At 39.3% G+C, this 15,580-nt stretch overlaps 1 protein-coding gene across 3 annotated transcripts in view; it reads left to right on the top strand.

Moving 5' to 3' along the window:
- LOC126248170 (nuclear hormone receptor FTZ-F1 beta) overlaps positions 1-15,580 on the top strand; it is a 440,744-nt gene that overhangs the window by 397,957 nt on the left and 27,207 nt on the right. For 2 of the 3 annotated variants that reach the window (XM_049948931.1, XM_049948933.1), the window contains 5 exons: positions 163-264; positions 8,158-8,386; positions 9,494-9,595; positions 12,349-12,585; positions 14,008-14,131. In XM_049948931.1, the coding sequence (XP_049804888.1) occupies positions 163-264; positions 8,158-8,386; positions 9,494-9,595; positions 12,349-12,585; positions 14,008-14,131 (794 nt within the window). The remainder of the gene's footprint in view (positions 1-162; positions 265-8,157; positions 8,387-9,493; positions 9,596-12,348; positions 12,586-14,007; positions 14,132-15,580) is intronic. The other variant, XM_049948932.1, reaches the window with a different exon arrangement.

Genomic DNA, 15,580 nt, shown 5'->3' with positions numbered 1-15,580 from the left:
ACAAATGTGAAAGCAGAAAATCTGATTGTAGTAAAAAAATTGACCAGTAGCAAAGCCTAATGCATATGTCTGCACTATATTGAAAAATGCAAGGGGGTCCAATTCATAACTTTTACTTGAAAGTTAATAAGGAAAAAGAACAAATTATCTGTGTGATTTCAGGACCATGAGGAAACGTCAATGGAAGGGGTACAAGTCTGTTCCAACAGCAGTACAAGCCTTCGAGAAGAGGGAAAACCTCCCACAAAATTTCCAGACACTGCTGTAAGTTGTCATGAATTGTGAAAACTTGATATTTCCACTGTAAGACAAAGTACTAAAATTTAATGTTCTCTTAATATATGTTCCATACAGTAAGAAATTAGTTAACACAATGAATGTTCTTTCTTTTTGATTGTTAAACAGTCATTCATTGGTCATTAGGGCTGTTGAAAGGATTTTTGCTAATTTTTCTGGCAAGTGAATTTAAAATGAAATAGAAATTTTCCTTACTAGTGTGTATTATTTGCTTTGTGCAAACATATAGTAAAGACATTCACTTTCAAGAAAATCACTAAGTCACATTGGCAGGTGAAAGAATCTATCAATACTGTATGTTAATCCTTGTTGCAACTGGTTAGTCCATCACCATCCAAGACTATCCTTAGGAAATGTGATATGATATGATATATATGAAAAATCTGAGGCATCTAAACTTTTTGGATAAACCAGTACGTTTGTATTCACACTTTGATAGTAAAAGTTGAAAAGTAAAGTCATTTTGCCACTTACTATAGCACCACTGCAAATTTTCTAATTAGATTGAAGAAAATAGGACCATCGATTCCATGGCAGTATAAACCAACAAAGACTATCATTTTCCTCTTAAGCTGTGTTTTCAGTGTGTACAAATCCATCTGTATTGAAAATGATTATTGCTGCCTTATTTTTTGCTTTCTGCTTTGATTTTTAGGAGAGAGAATACTGGTCTTTGTTGGGCCAAATTTTTTTGGAAATTCATTATATTCTGAGTCTAATGTTTCAAAATGCAGCCACCAAACTTGATGATAGGTCCAGATATACTTATATAACTAACTTTGTTTATCTTGATTAAAAGAAACACCATGTTGACATCCTGTTTAGTAGAGAGATGACTGTATTTTCCTTGAGTGAAAATATCGCTACATAAAAAACAGTTGTAATCTAATCAGTTTTACTGGTAGCTGGAGTATTTTGCAGGAGACAACTGGCCCACTCGCAAAAGTAATTGACAAATAACACAACATTGAGATATTGTATCCTACTCACGAATCACCATGTGTTCGTAGTATGGTCTTACCCTTTACCAGATTAAGGGAAGCAAGTGAATAACCCAAATATATTACAAATAACTTAATGGCACATGTCATTAGCTATTGCTTTTACATTTTATCAGAATTTTAGGTTCTGTGCATAGCTATGATTGTTTATCAATCCCTCCAAAATAAGGTAAATCCAGAACTTTAAACTAAAACTCTTTCCTGTAGGTTCTGTCACACATTTCATATTTGACTCATACTACTACTTTCTTTGAATGGACTCTTACCATAGTGACATGTGTGTTAGAAAATATTTTAATGAGCACCATATTTGAGCATTGGTTTCACCACATCATGCTCAATGAGCAGGTGGTGTGGTTCTGATGGTAAGGTACTGGAGATGATGGATAATCTCTGCTGCTGTTAATTACTGATTTCCTCATCAGCAGCAATGATTTTATAGAGGCCAGAGCTGTATTTCATCAGAAAATTATCGGGCCACATATTGCCAACATTGCCAAATTATTTTTCATGAGACAGTACATCTACATCTACATCTATACTCTGCGAGCCACCTTACGGTGTGTGGCGGAGGGTACTTATTGTACCACTATCTGATCCCCCCCTTCCCTGTTCCATTCACGAATTGTGCGTGGGAAGAACGACTGCTTGTAAGTCTCCGTATTTGCTCTAATTTCTCGGATCTTTTCGTTGTGATCATTACGCGAGATATATGTGGGCGGTAGTAATATGTTGCCCATCTCTTCCCGGAATGTGCTCTCTCGTAATTTCGATAATAAACCTCTCCGTATTGCGTAACGCCTTTCTTGAAGTGTCCGCCACTGGAGCTTGTTCAGCATCTCCGTAACGCTCTCGCGCTGACTAAATGTCCCCATGACGAATCGCGCTGCTTTTCGCTGGATCATGTCTATCTCTTCTATTAATCGAACCTGGTAAGGGTCCCATACTGATGAGCAATACTCAAGAATCGGACGAACAAGCGTTTTGTAAGCTACTTCTTTCGTCGATGAGTCACATTTTCTTAGAATTCTTCCTATGAATCTCAACCTGGCGCCTGCTTTTCCCACTATTTGTTTTATGTGATCATTCCACTTCAGATCACTCCGGATAGTAACTCCTAAGTATTTTACGGTCGTTACCGCTTCCAATGATTTACCACCTATGGCATAATCGTACTGGAATGGATTTCTGCCCCTATGTATGTGCATTATATTACATTTATCTACGTTTAGGGAAAGCTGCCAGCTGTCGCACCATTCATTAATCCTCTGCAGGTCTTCCTGGAGTACGTACGAGTCTTCTGATGTTGCTACTTTCTTGTAGACAACCGTGTCATCTGCAAATAGCCTCACGGAGCTACCGATGTTGTCAACTAAGTCATTTATGTATATTGTAAACAATAAGGGTCCTATCACGCTCCCTTGCGGTACTCCCGAAATTACCTCTACATCTGCAGATTTTGAACTGTTAAGAATCACATGTTGTGTTCTTTCTTCTAGGAAATCCTGAATCCAATCACAAACCTGGTCCGATATTCCGTAAGCTCGTATTTTTTTCACTAAACGTAAGTGCGGAACCGTATCAAATGCCTTCCTGAAGTCCAGGAATACGGCATCAATCTGCTCGCCAGTGTCTATGGCACTGTGAATTTCTTGGGCAAATAGGGCGAGCTGAGTTTCACATGATCTCTGTTTGCGGAATCCATGTTGGTTATGATGAAGGAGATTTGTATTATCTAAGAACGTCATAATACAAGAACACAAAACATGTTCCATTATTCTACAACAGATTGACGTAAGCGAAATAGGCCTATAATTATTCGCATCTGATTTATGACCCTTCTTGAAAATGGGAACGACCTGCGCTTTCTTCCAGTCACTAGGTACTTTACGTTCTTCCAGAGATCTACGATAAATTGCTGATAGAAAGGGGGCAAGTTCTTTAGCATAATCACTGTAGAATCTTAAGGGTATCTCGTCTGGTCCGGATGCTTTTCCGCTACTAAGTGATAGCAGTTGTTTTTCAATTCCGATATCCTTTATTTCAATATTTTCCATTTTGGTGTCCGTGCGACGGCTGAAGTCAGGGACCGTGTTACGATTTTCCGCAGTGAAACAGTTTCGGAACACTGAATTCAGTATTTCTGCCTTTCTTCGGTCGTCCTCTGTTTCGGTGCCATCGTGGTCAACGAGTGACTGAATAGGGGATTTAGATCCGCTTACCGATTTTACATATGACCAAAACTTTTTAGGGTTCTTGTTTAGATTGTTTGCCAATGTTTTATGTTCGAATTCGTTGAATGCTTCTCTCATTGCTCTCTTTACGCTCTTTTTCGCTTCGTTCAGCTTTTCCTTATCAGCTATGATTCGACTACTCTTAAACCTATGATGAAGCTTTCTTTGTTTCCGTAGTACCTTTCGTACATGATTGTTATACCACGGTGGATCTTTCCCCTCGCTTTGGACCTTAGTCGGTACGAACTTATCTAAGGCGTACTGGACGATGTTTCTGAATTTTTTCCATTTTTGTTCCACATCCTCTTCCTCAGAAATGAACGTTTGATGGTGGTCACTCAGATATTCTGCGATTTGTGCCCTATCACTCTTGTTAAGCAAATATATTTTCCTTCCTTTCTTGGCATTTCTTATTACACTTGTAGTCATTGATGCAACCACTGACTTATGATCACTGATACCCTCTTCTACATTCACGGAGTCGAAAAGTTCCGGTCTATTTGTTGCTATGAGGTCTAAAACGTTAGCTTCATGAGTTGGTTCTCTAACTATCTGCTCGAAGTAATTCTCGGACAAGGCAGTCAGGATAATGTCACAAGAGTCTCTGTCCCTGGCTCCAGTTCTGATTGTGTGACTATCCCATTCTATACCTGGTAGATTGAAGTCTCCCCCTATTACAATAGTATGATCACGAAACTTCTTCACGACGTTCTGCAGGTTCTCTCTGAGGCGCTCAGCTACTACGGTTGCTGATGCAGGTGGTCTATAGAAGCATCCGACTATCATATCTGACCCACCTTTGATACTTAACTTAACCCAGATTATTTCACATTCGCATTCGCTAATAACTTCACTGGATATTATTGAATTCTTTACTGCTATAAATACTCCTCCACCATTGGCGTTTATCCTATCCTTGCGGTATATATTCCATTCTGTGTCTAGGATTTCGTTACTGTTCACTTCCGGTTTTAACCAACTTTCCGTTCCTAATACTATATGCGCACTATTTCCTTCAATAAGAGATACTAATTCAGGAACCTTGCCCTGGATACTCCTGCAGTTTACCAATATTACGTTAACTTTTCCTGTTTTTGGTCTCTGAGGACGGTCGTTCTTTATCAACGATGATAATGTTCTCTCTGGTAAGCCGTCAGGTATTTTATCGTTTCGCCCAAGGGGGGGTCCCTCTAACCTAAAAAACCCCCGTGTGCACGCCACACGTACTCTGCTACCCTAGTAGCTGCTTCCGGTGTGTAGTGCACGCCTGACCTGTCTAGGGGGGCCCTACAGTTCTCCACCCAATAACGGAGGTCGATGAATTTGCAACCATTATAGTCGCAGAGTCGTCTGAGCCTCTGGTTTAGACCCTCCACACGGCTCCAAACCAGAGGACCGCGATCGACTCTGGGCACTATGCTGCAGATATTAAGCTCAGCTTGCACTCCGCGTGCGATGCTGGTTGTCTTCACCAAATCAGCCAGCCGCCGGAAGGAACCAAGGATGGCCTCAGAACCCAAGCGGCAGGCGTCATTCGTTCCGACATGTGCTACTATCTGCAGCCGGTCACACCCAGTGCGTTCAATAGCTGCCGGAAGGGCCTCCTCCACATTACGGACGAGACCCCCCGACAAGCACACAGAGTGCACACTGGCATTCTTCCCCGACCTACCCGCTATTTTCCTGAGGGGCTCCATAACCCGCCTAACGTTGGAGCTCCCTATAACTAATAGGCCCGCCCTCTGTGACTGTCGGGACCTTGCCGGAGAATCGGCCACTGGCCCAACAGGCGAGGCATCCTGTGGTGGCTCGGAAACGATGTCATCACCACTAGGAAGCACCCCGTACCTGTTGGAAAGGGGTAAGGCAGCCGCCACGCGGCCAGATCCCACCTTCGCCTTTCGGCCAGGCTCGCGCGAGCCCACCACTGTCCGCCATTCACCCTGGAGTGATGGCTGACTGGTAAGATGCTCACTGCCGGAAGACGCAGCGACATCAGGGGTTCCATGTGATTCCAAGGCCACCGAAGTAGGCATAGGTCTCACCACAGTTGCCCCAACGCCACTACGAGCCGACGCCTGCGCCTCGAGCTCGATGAGCCTAACAGACAGAGCCTCCACCTGCCCCCGAAGAGTGGCCAATTCTCCTTGCGTCCGCTCACAACAACCACAGTCCCTACACATGACTATGTTTACCCTACTCTATACGGTGACAAATTCCCAAGATAATCTTCTGGTGAGCTACTCTGATAATCAAGAAACACTCACTGAAATACGAGACGCGAAAACTACGCTAGGTTTTCCCAGAAAAACTATTTAAAAGCTAAGCACAGCAAATAAGTACAAAATAAATTTCTCTCCTAACGATCAAGAACTGTTAGTTTCTATGCAGAGCAGATAAACACAAATAGAATCCCTTCCTTAGTGGAAGGTCGTAAACAAAATGCAAAATAAACGCTTTATACAAACAGTACTCGCTGCTGCTGGTGCTATAGTACACAAATAGAATCCCTCCCTTAGTGGAAGGTCGTAAACAAAATGCAAAATAAACGCTTTATACAAACAGTACTCGCTGCTGCTGGTGCTCTCGCTCTGGCTGTCACAAGACAACTTACTCACAAGGTTTCGTGTTAAACAAGCATGTTAGCAACTGAATATCTATAGGAGATACAGTCAGTTGGGAACTGGTAGATTGTTGTCCAGCAGAAGTCATTATCCATTAACTGTTCACTGAAACTGAGGTTGAACCACTCTGACAGGAAATTGTGTATGTACTTATTTGACTTAGTGGTATGATGTGCAGAATACTTTATGGCTGCTCTTTGTGATTAAAAAAAAAAGTACTTGTTTTGTACCAACAGTGTGGTTGTGTAAGCTTGTTATTTTCACTGTTAGCACATTTATTTCTTTCCTGGTGATTCCTTAATGTTGCAACATACCTACATTAGAGACAACAAAATTTTCATACATTCTACAAAAAGAGATTAGATGAATAAATATATTTATTAGTCTGATTCTCTGCTTGCATGAGAAATGTAAGAGGAAACAAAATATTTTGTCAGATGTATCAGCTATCGATTGTGTGTGCAGCGCACAGTCGCTCACTACTTAGCATGACAGCGTAAACAATATTGGTAACAGTGTTGTAAGAAGACTATTCTGCTGTACTTTCTTTGTGCTGACAGTATCTAATTTTCAGAATGTATTTTTTAAAGCTTGTTTCATATCTGCTATAAAATAAGAGGGTGGTTCAGAAAGTAACCTCCGATTGGTCACAGTGCGGGTTGTGGGGGGAGTAGCGACGCCATCTGTGCGTTCACGCACTCAACAGGTCAGTCGGCATCAAGCCGTGGTCGAGTGAACGTCGTACCTGCGCTAGTTTAGTTTTTGTGGCAGTTTGAAATGTGTGCTGCAATAGAAAACCCCGCCAAATGTGAAGTGCGTTCTGTCATAAGGTTTTTTACAGCCAAAGGATATTCTGCAGCAGCTATTCATCGTGAGCTTTGTGCCGTGTACGGACCGAGAGTTATGAGTGAAGGAGTTGTCCGTGAATGGGTACGTTTATTTAAAAGTGGACGAGAAAACGTTCATGATGAAGAGAGGAGTGGTAGACCATCATTGGTGACTGACGAACTCGTTCAGACAGTTGATGCAAAAGTTCGTGAAAATCGACGTTTCTCAATTTCGGAGTTGTCTACTGGTTTTCCACAGATTTCTAAGACTCTCTTGTACGAGATACTGACAGCAAGATTGGGTTACCGTAAGTTCTGTGCACGATGGGTGCCCAAAATTCTTACCGACCACCACAAAACTCAAAGAATGGCCTCTGCATTAGACTTTCTGTCACGTTATGAGGACGAAGGAGAACCATTGTTAAACAGAATCGTGACCGGTGACGAAACCTGGATTAAGTACGTGAACCCTGAGACAAAAGAACAATCAAAGATGTGGGCACATTCAAATTCGCCTACCAAACCAAGAAAAGCCTCGCAAGATTTTTCTGCCAGAAAACTGATGGCAACGGTGTTTTGGGATGCCAAAGGGGTGTTGTTGGTTGAATTCATGGAACGTGGTACAACCATTAATCAAGACGTGTACTGTGAAACAATAAAAAAGTTACGACGGGCTATACAGAACAAACGCCGTGGTATGCTGACTTCCGGTATCGTTTTTTTGCACGATAACGCCCGTCCTCACTCAGCTCGCAGAACAACGGCCCTTCTTGAGTCCTTCAAGTGGGACGTTATCAACCATCCACCTTACAGCCCAGACCTGGCGCCAAGTGATTATCACCTCTTCATGCATTTGAAGAAGTGGCTCGGGTCACAGCGGTTTGATGACGAAGAGCTCAAAGATGCGGTCACAGGCTGGCTCCAGGCACAAGCGGGTGATTTTTATGCAGAAGGAATTTCAAAGCTTGTGAAGAGATACGATAAGTGCCTCAATCGCTATGGAGACTATGTAGAAAAATAGTGCAAAGATGTAGTTGTAAGATGTATATATTAAAATATTTTTATTTAACTGGGTGTATTTTTTTAAATCAACCGGAGGTTACTTTCTGAACGGCCCTCGTAATTACTGCACTCACCAAGCAATGAGTAAAAACTTAAGTTGAATGTGATTTAGCAGCGTGGAGATACAGGCAGCAGTAGCAGCAGTGACAAGTGCTCGGATGCAGTGAGAGGGGCTGGCCCCACCACAGGCTGCAGTGAGCTGCCCCTGCTGGTTGACCGGCTGCTGGCTCAGAGGCACCCTCACCTAGGAAAGCCATCACCCAGTCCCGATTCTGCCATCCATTCTGCGTACTCGTACTCCTCACCTGCACAGAGTCCTGTCACCAGTCGCAGCAGCCACGGTATGTTATCGGGAGGACCGGTGGAAGCTATGCTGTATTTTTTGTGAAGTTTTCAACTTTTTGCAGAAATGTGCTTTACTTTCTTAGCATAAAATCAATAGTTTGTGGAGCTTGTCAGTTATTATAATTTTTAGTTTTTAGGGATAATTTTTCTCTGCCCATTCATCACCTCAGATATTCTCATTTGTGAATAGTGACAAGTGTCAGTTGTATAACAATGAAAATTTGTGCTGGACTGGGACTCGAACCCAGATTTTCCACGTATCGTGAGAGGCTATCCGAGCACAGCTCGTAGACGTATGGAAGTTTGGGTCTGACGGTTGTCCTTATTTACAAATACATTTCGTGTATGTCACAATGGCTGTGGTTGCCACAGTGCCTGTTCCTGCATACGTGCGTGTATGTCCAAAGGTACTTTGCATCATGTTTCTGAACAATATAGGAACTACAGTATTGTATCAAATGATTCTGATCTATTCTTTCACTGAGGTGGTATAATTTGCTGAAGTGAGGTAATTGCAGTTCAGAATATTTGATGCAGATTTTGGAGCTATTTTATAACAATGTTTGCTTAAAAAGGAAACAGTCTCATCACATTTTGATCTCACGTCTTTAAACAGTGTTAAAATTATCAGCTTATTGCACTCTGTGCAAATAACAATATCACTTTTACTATATTCTTTTCTTCTACATAATAACTTTAATCATTTCTATTATGCAACTTTTTAATGTAAAAAATATTGTTACTTTTTATTTAATTTTCAGACTTTTGTGTATATTTTAACCATGTTTGTTTTATTCATTTAATTTACTTGTTTTTGTAGCAGTATGTGTAATGTGGACAGGTGGAAGTCCAAACAGTTTTGTTATGGTTCTTTACATTATCTCTGTTTCAAAACTACTGAATATCCACTTGTGTTGATGCCTGCAGTCAGGAACCCTCATTTCCTTCTCATTTCACTTTTATTTTCTATTGGCAGGTGGTTTTATAATATATCTCACACTTATTTGCTGTTGTGTAGAGTTGTATGCTTGCTGTAACCTACTTGCTTGTGTAAACAGTTTTGAATGTTCCACTATTTTAAATTTTCTTTCTCCATTTTCTAGGTATTCAGTCTTCTGGTTTTAGTTCGCCATACACACCATCTCTATCACGAAACAATTCAGATGCATCACAGTATGGCGATTCCAGTTGCTACAGTTATGGAGGTGACTATTTACTTTTCAGAAATGTACATTTCTCTAACATAGTCTGATTGATAACATTCTGCTACTTTGACTGTCATTGGATGAATTAAAATGTGACTTCATTTTATTTAAATTACTGTACAGTTTAGGCTCTGCAACCATGTTAGAATGTTATTATTCAGACTTTTGGTGACTGTGTGCCTGTTCCAACTAAAATATTTGTGAGATACTGTTTTAAGTTTGTTTTAAGATTTTCGTTATCTGCTGACTGTATAATGCTGTAGGAAATCTTTGCTGGTGCAGCAGCATCAATGCATTGTCAGGTCTGGTCTAGCAATAAAGTATATGTCTGGAAATGGAAAGTTCATGGGATTGAATCTTGGTTGGTCTGTGGATTTTTTTCAGTCTGCCTTTAACCTAGCCTTCACCTCTCAAAGATATGAAGATTTACCAGGAATGATGTGTGGTTTGAATATCATATTAAACTGGAGGTCACCTTTCCGTGGTAGGATTACAGTTGTAGGTTAGGGATATAAAAGTAGCTGAAGAGATGTCCAGTTGAAAGGCTTGCACCAGGCAGTTGAGCCACATGAAATTAATTACTGTTGTTAATGCACTGGATGCATATTACAGAAAAATCTAAACATTTCCAGATGATTGTTCTCAAATAAATTTTAGGAATTTAGCATGTTATGAAGTAACTGAAAGGGCACTCTGTGTTAAAGAAGTTACTTCTGTTGAAAATGAAGCACAGTTTTCCAGATTTAATATGGAATGCGATGTGTGGGGTAGCAAAATTATGTACAAAATTGTTGAGGCTTTCGTGGCCACTTGTTGACAACCTGCCTATTGGCTTCTGTCTTGGGTTCTTCGGCCGACGTTCATCTAATGATTTTTCTGACGTTTCGCCAGCACGAGTGGCTGGCATTGTCAAAGCTTCACCCTCCATTGCCGGTGGTGAACTGGAGCCGAGCTCGCGGGCGCAGACTATATGTACCTGGCGCGCCAACGTCCGAGGGCTTCTCCGCGGTCATTTCCGGTGCGGTTCTCCTCTTGCTACCTGCGACGGTCGTTCGCTGCAGTACGGGAAGCCAGGATCCGTTGACCTTAAGGCTTTCCTCTTTCTTGTTCAAACTGTTCGCGTGTTTTTGTATTTCTACAGCTTCTCTGAACAAGCGTGTGTGATAGTGGTTCTCTACAGCCAGAACTTCCGTGTCGGCGAATTTTATTACGTGGTCGGTCTCATTCAGTGCGTGTTCTGCCACGGCCGATTTCTCCACCTGCCCCAACCTGCAATGTCGCTTATGCTCCTTGATCCTGGTGTTAATGGATCGTCCAGTCATCCCGACATAAACTTTTCCGCATGTGCATGGTATGCGGTATATTCCCGACTTTGCAAGTGGGTCTCTTTTCTCCTTCGCCGATCTAAGACACTCTTTGATCTTCCTTGTCGGTTTGAAGATCGTCTTTACGCCATGTTTGCGCAATATACGGCCGATTCTGTCAGTCACTCTGGGAATGTATGGCAGAAAGGCCGTACCTTTAGTACAGGCCACACACATAAGAATAGCTGTTATCATCATAATATTCACTGCCAATGTTTCTGATGTCTTTTTCTTACTACACCAGTAGCTAGCTCACACAGTTAGCAGTAAGAATCTACAGCTGGACAACATGTCTGGAGTAGCAGTAATTTTGTTTATGGGCCATTGTGCAGGTTATGATTGAAATTCAAAGAACATCATAACTTTCATATAACTTACAGTTTAAGTTGCATGTGCCAGAAAAGTTCACAGGAGGCACAAATGTTAGCTATTCCACATTTAATTGACATTTAGAGTGACATCTCATGGCAGTGGTAGGAGATGCAAGGTACCGCACCACCTGGTCTGCCTGTCTCCAGTGGAGTTGAGTCCCTTTAAGTAACATAGGTCTTAAAGATTGGTAACTTTTCACTCAAAGTGATAGGGCATTTTCTATTATTTACATAGTTCAGAGACATGCTGAAGATGGTATTGTGGCCCACATGTACATATTACATTTTCACTGTTTTACATTTTATTATTTTGAAATAATGTATGTTGTTAAATTTTATTAAAATCACTAACCTGATACCATTTTTCTGTTTGTTACTTTTATATATCAGAAGATGGTTGTTTAGCAATTGAAACTAAAATTGAAAAATTCTAAATGACTATATTATTGTGATCCAGAAAATAAAAAGAAAACTGAGGCATCATAGTTCAGCCAATTGGCATAAAATATTTATAAATTGTATAACAAAAAACCTTCCTCATGAAACAGTATATCTACATCAAAATACCTACAATAGTTTTCATTTGTGATCTGTTAAATTTGTCCTTCCTTTTACTATCAGACCTGTTACTCCAGGTTTATTGTGCACACTTTTCGAATCTGATTACTGCTCAGACATTCTTCATGTAGCATTGTGTATTCCTTCTGGTAACATGCTTGTTTGCTTAAGGCAAAATGCATTCTGATACCTACTGGTGTTCTTATTTCATATTTTGTTTCAAATGTTTTGTATCAGTTAGTGTGAAACCAATGATACGTGTAAGTAACATTGAATTTAATCCTAGGGTTTTCAGATAATAATTAACATACACTAAAAAAATATTTTTTGTAGCACCACTTAGTGGTCACGCTACTGCATTTTGAGGAGTAAATCCAAGTAAGTTGTGTGTTTCACCTGTAATTAAGAGATTTTCTTTTATTGTTAGTTTTTCATTAAACTATTATTTCTCTTTCCTCAGGACTTCCTTCTTCAGGCTTCAGTTCTCCATATACTCCATCACTCTCTCGAAACAATTCAGATGCGTCCCAGTATGGAGGTTCACAACACAGCAGTTGTTACAGTTATTCACCCACACAATTTTCCCCCAGTCATTCACCAATACAGTCTCGACATCTGCACAACTTCTCATCGCCCGTGTTGCCGAGAGGGCCAGTTTTGTATGGAGGTCATGCAGCACCTAGCACTGAAGTTACAGGTAATTTTACAAATATTTTTACTGTCAGTTGCCAATACAAACAGCTTTTACTCCCTTATGGTATATTTTATTTCCTCCCTCAACTTTAGTACATGTCCAAAACTATAATACAGAAATTTTTGTCACTTATTTAGGATAATAATGTTAACATTTATTCTTACATAACTTCTTCCATATTCTGTTTTCCTGCTTCAGTAATTTTTTAGTGTCAGCAGTTGTTCTTAATATTGGTATTGTGTTTTCTCATGTATGTAGAGTTCATATTAGAGTGGATGTATTATGAATGATGGCTTATTTTATTCTTATTGTAAAATGGCTAGTGCTCTGTCTCTAAGAGCTTTACTGCTGATGTTAAGAATAATTTTGTAGAGGACAGACTGTCAGAAAGCAAGAAGAAGAGATATAATTAGTATCTTGCTGTTCATACAGGAGACATGTGCAAATGTCTTGTCAAAGAAGCACTTTCAAGAATGGATGCACTCCAAACTCAATATATCTGGTTGTCAATTTAAGTGTAGCATTTTCTGGTGTTCACTACCACTAACTAATGTTTGTATAAATTACTGAACATTCTGCTCCATCTACAAAAGATACTCATAAATTTCAAGCAGTAATAAATATTTGTAAGTGAGCCAGCAGTTACCATTTACAGTTGGAATCATAACAAAAAGAAAGACATCATAAATGCTTGTCTTAGATATGTCAGATTTCTATTGAAATACTTATAATTGTAAATTCCAGCTTTTGATAGTATTTCTGTCCTTTAATAACTTTGTATGCAATACCCTCTTTGTATGATGTTTACAAATTGTGCAATACAAGCTGTTTGGCACATTTCACTAGATTGTTTGTAACACACATCACTTTCAGTGGCACTTTCAGATATAACCTTCAGATGTAATTTTGGAATCAAGTACTTTCTTGCCATTATTTAAATTTACTTGATGTATCCAATGCATGAAAAAAGAATTTCAGTCATTGAAAAGAAAAATTGTGGATTTGTCATTGTTTAAGATTATCTTTCTCTATTGCAATAATTTTTAAGTGTTCCTTGGCAAACTAGTTTTTACCTGTCAAGTTTTCATGATAATGAACTGCTTATTTTCCCATTAATTTGTATCTTACTGTCATAGTCACCAACTACAAAATAATGATGTAACATTGTTTTATGCCACATTACATTAAATAATACAACTCTTTGAAAATTAAGGCTATAAATAATTGAATTTTGAAACCTTTGTATTTCTAAATTCAATGTATTATGAGTTACAAAAAGGATATTAGTTACATTAAGGAAATAGTTTCAACTAAGTAACCATTCCCTTAATGCACACCACAGTTAATTAATAATCTAATTTTTGTTTAAAACATAATGTCTAGTTCATTCTGACTAGTATTAATCACAATTCCATAATATATCAGATGAACGAGAGAGTAGTGCCAATATTCTGGATGACAAAATGTCTACCCTGGCATCAGATATGGTGCAACAGCATTCTGCCCTTGCTGCACCTCCTGGAATTTCTAGGCAGCAGCTTATCAACAGGTGGGTTCATAACAAATATGCTTGAAACAGTTGACATCAAGATTTTTTAAATGCATTATTTTAGTACTTGAATGTATTAAATAGTAGTACAGGAGAATGCCGTAATATTGAATGTGCCAACAATTTGACATTTTATGATCTTGTGTAATTCTAATGGGGAAAAAAAGGAGAGCTTCTGTAAAGTTTGGAAGGTGGGAGACATACTGGTGGAAGTAAGGCTTTGAGGACGGGGTGTGAGTCGTGCTTGGGTAGCTGAGATGGTAGAGCAGTTGCCTGTGGAAGGCAAGGGTCTCGAGCTGGAGTCTTGGTGCAGCACACAGTTTTAATCTGCCAGGAAGTTTCAATATTGCATAAACTGCCTTCTTTGCATCTAAAAGTGAATTAATTTTTTTATGCGTAGCATTTTCTCAGGTTTCTTCAAACTTCACTAAAGTCATTATTACTGGAATATTTGCTTATTGTTTATGGATGATGTCTCTCCTAATTGCTACAGCATCTTAGAAAACTCTTAGTAATTTCAGATAAAAGTTACAGTTATCATTTTAATTTTGCAATTTTTAAAATTGTTATTAGCGTAAATGAAACAATCTCAGTAGGAAATTTCATGAACCTGATACATTTTAGTGGTCAAAAGACTGCTTGGGATAAAAGAACATGTACCTCAGAAATACAATTACAAATGATCATTTCCATAATATGTATGTTTTTCCCATTTTGTAATCTTTGACAAAGACAGATGATTGATCTCAGATGCTTTACAGATAAGATAGAAAATAACAAACAATGTATAAAAGTAAAATAGCTGAATGGTGTAGATAACTCTTACATAGTTGTTGCCATGTGAAAATGCTGACAGGCAGAAATTAGTAGAAATTCATATGTCTAAAAAGATGGATGCATGAAGCATACGACGTCCACAACTATATGTTTGTAAAATAGTTTGCTGAGAACCTGTAACCATGGATGTACATGTAGATGGACTTTCCTATGTATCTGATACTTAGCTTTACCTGTAGGTAGGAAACAGTATTTTTTCTGCATACATGTAGGAGATGAAATATCTTAAAAAAAACAATAACAAAAAGGCTGCCTCTAGTTAATTATCAGACATCTAAAATAACCAAGTCATATGTGTGGTATTTTGAATTCTTACAGAACTTATGAAACAGTAAATGGTTATATACCTTGTTGGGGTTGTGATGGTTGCAGTCTTCATTCTGAAGACAGGATCTACTGCAGCCTACATCCATCTTAATCTGCTTACTGTGTTTGACACTTGTTCTGTGTTTGCAAGTCTTACACCCACACTTATCTTCATTACCAAATCAATTCTTTTGGTCAGGCTGTGCCATAAATTTTATTTTCTCTGGTTTTGTTCAGTACCTTCTCATTAGTTATTCAATTTACACATCTTATCGTTATTATTATGCTGTAGCACCAGATTTCAAA

Source organism: Schistocerca nitens, chromosome 3, assembly GCF_023898315.1.
Source record: "Schistocerca nitens isolate TAMUIC-IGC-003100 chromosome 3, iqSchNite1.1, whole genome shotgun sequence".
In the NCBI taxonomy this organism is placed as follows: Eukaryota; Metazoa; Arthropoda; class Insecta; order Orthoptera; family Acrididae; genus Schistocerca; species Schistocerca nitens.
This window is presented reverse-complemented; position numbering and strand designations above follow the sequence as displayed.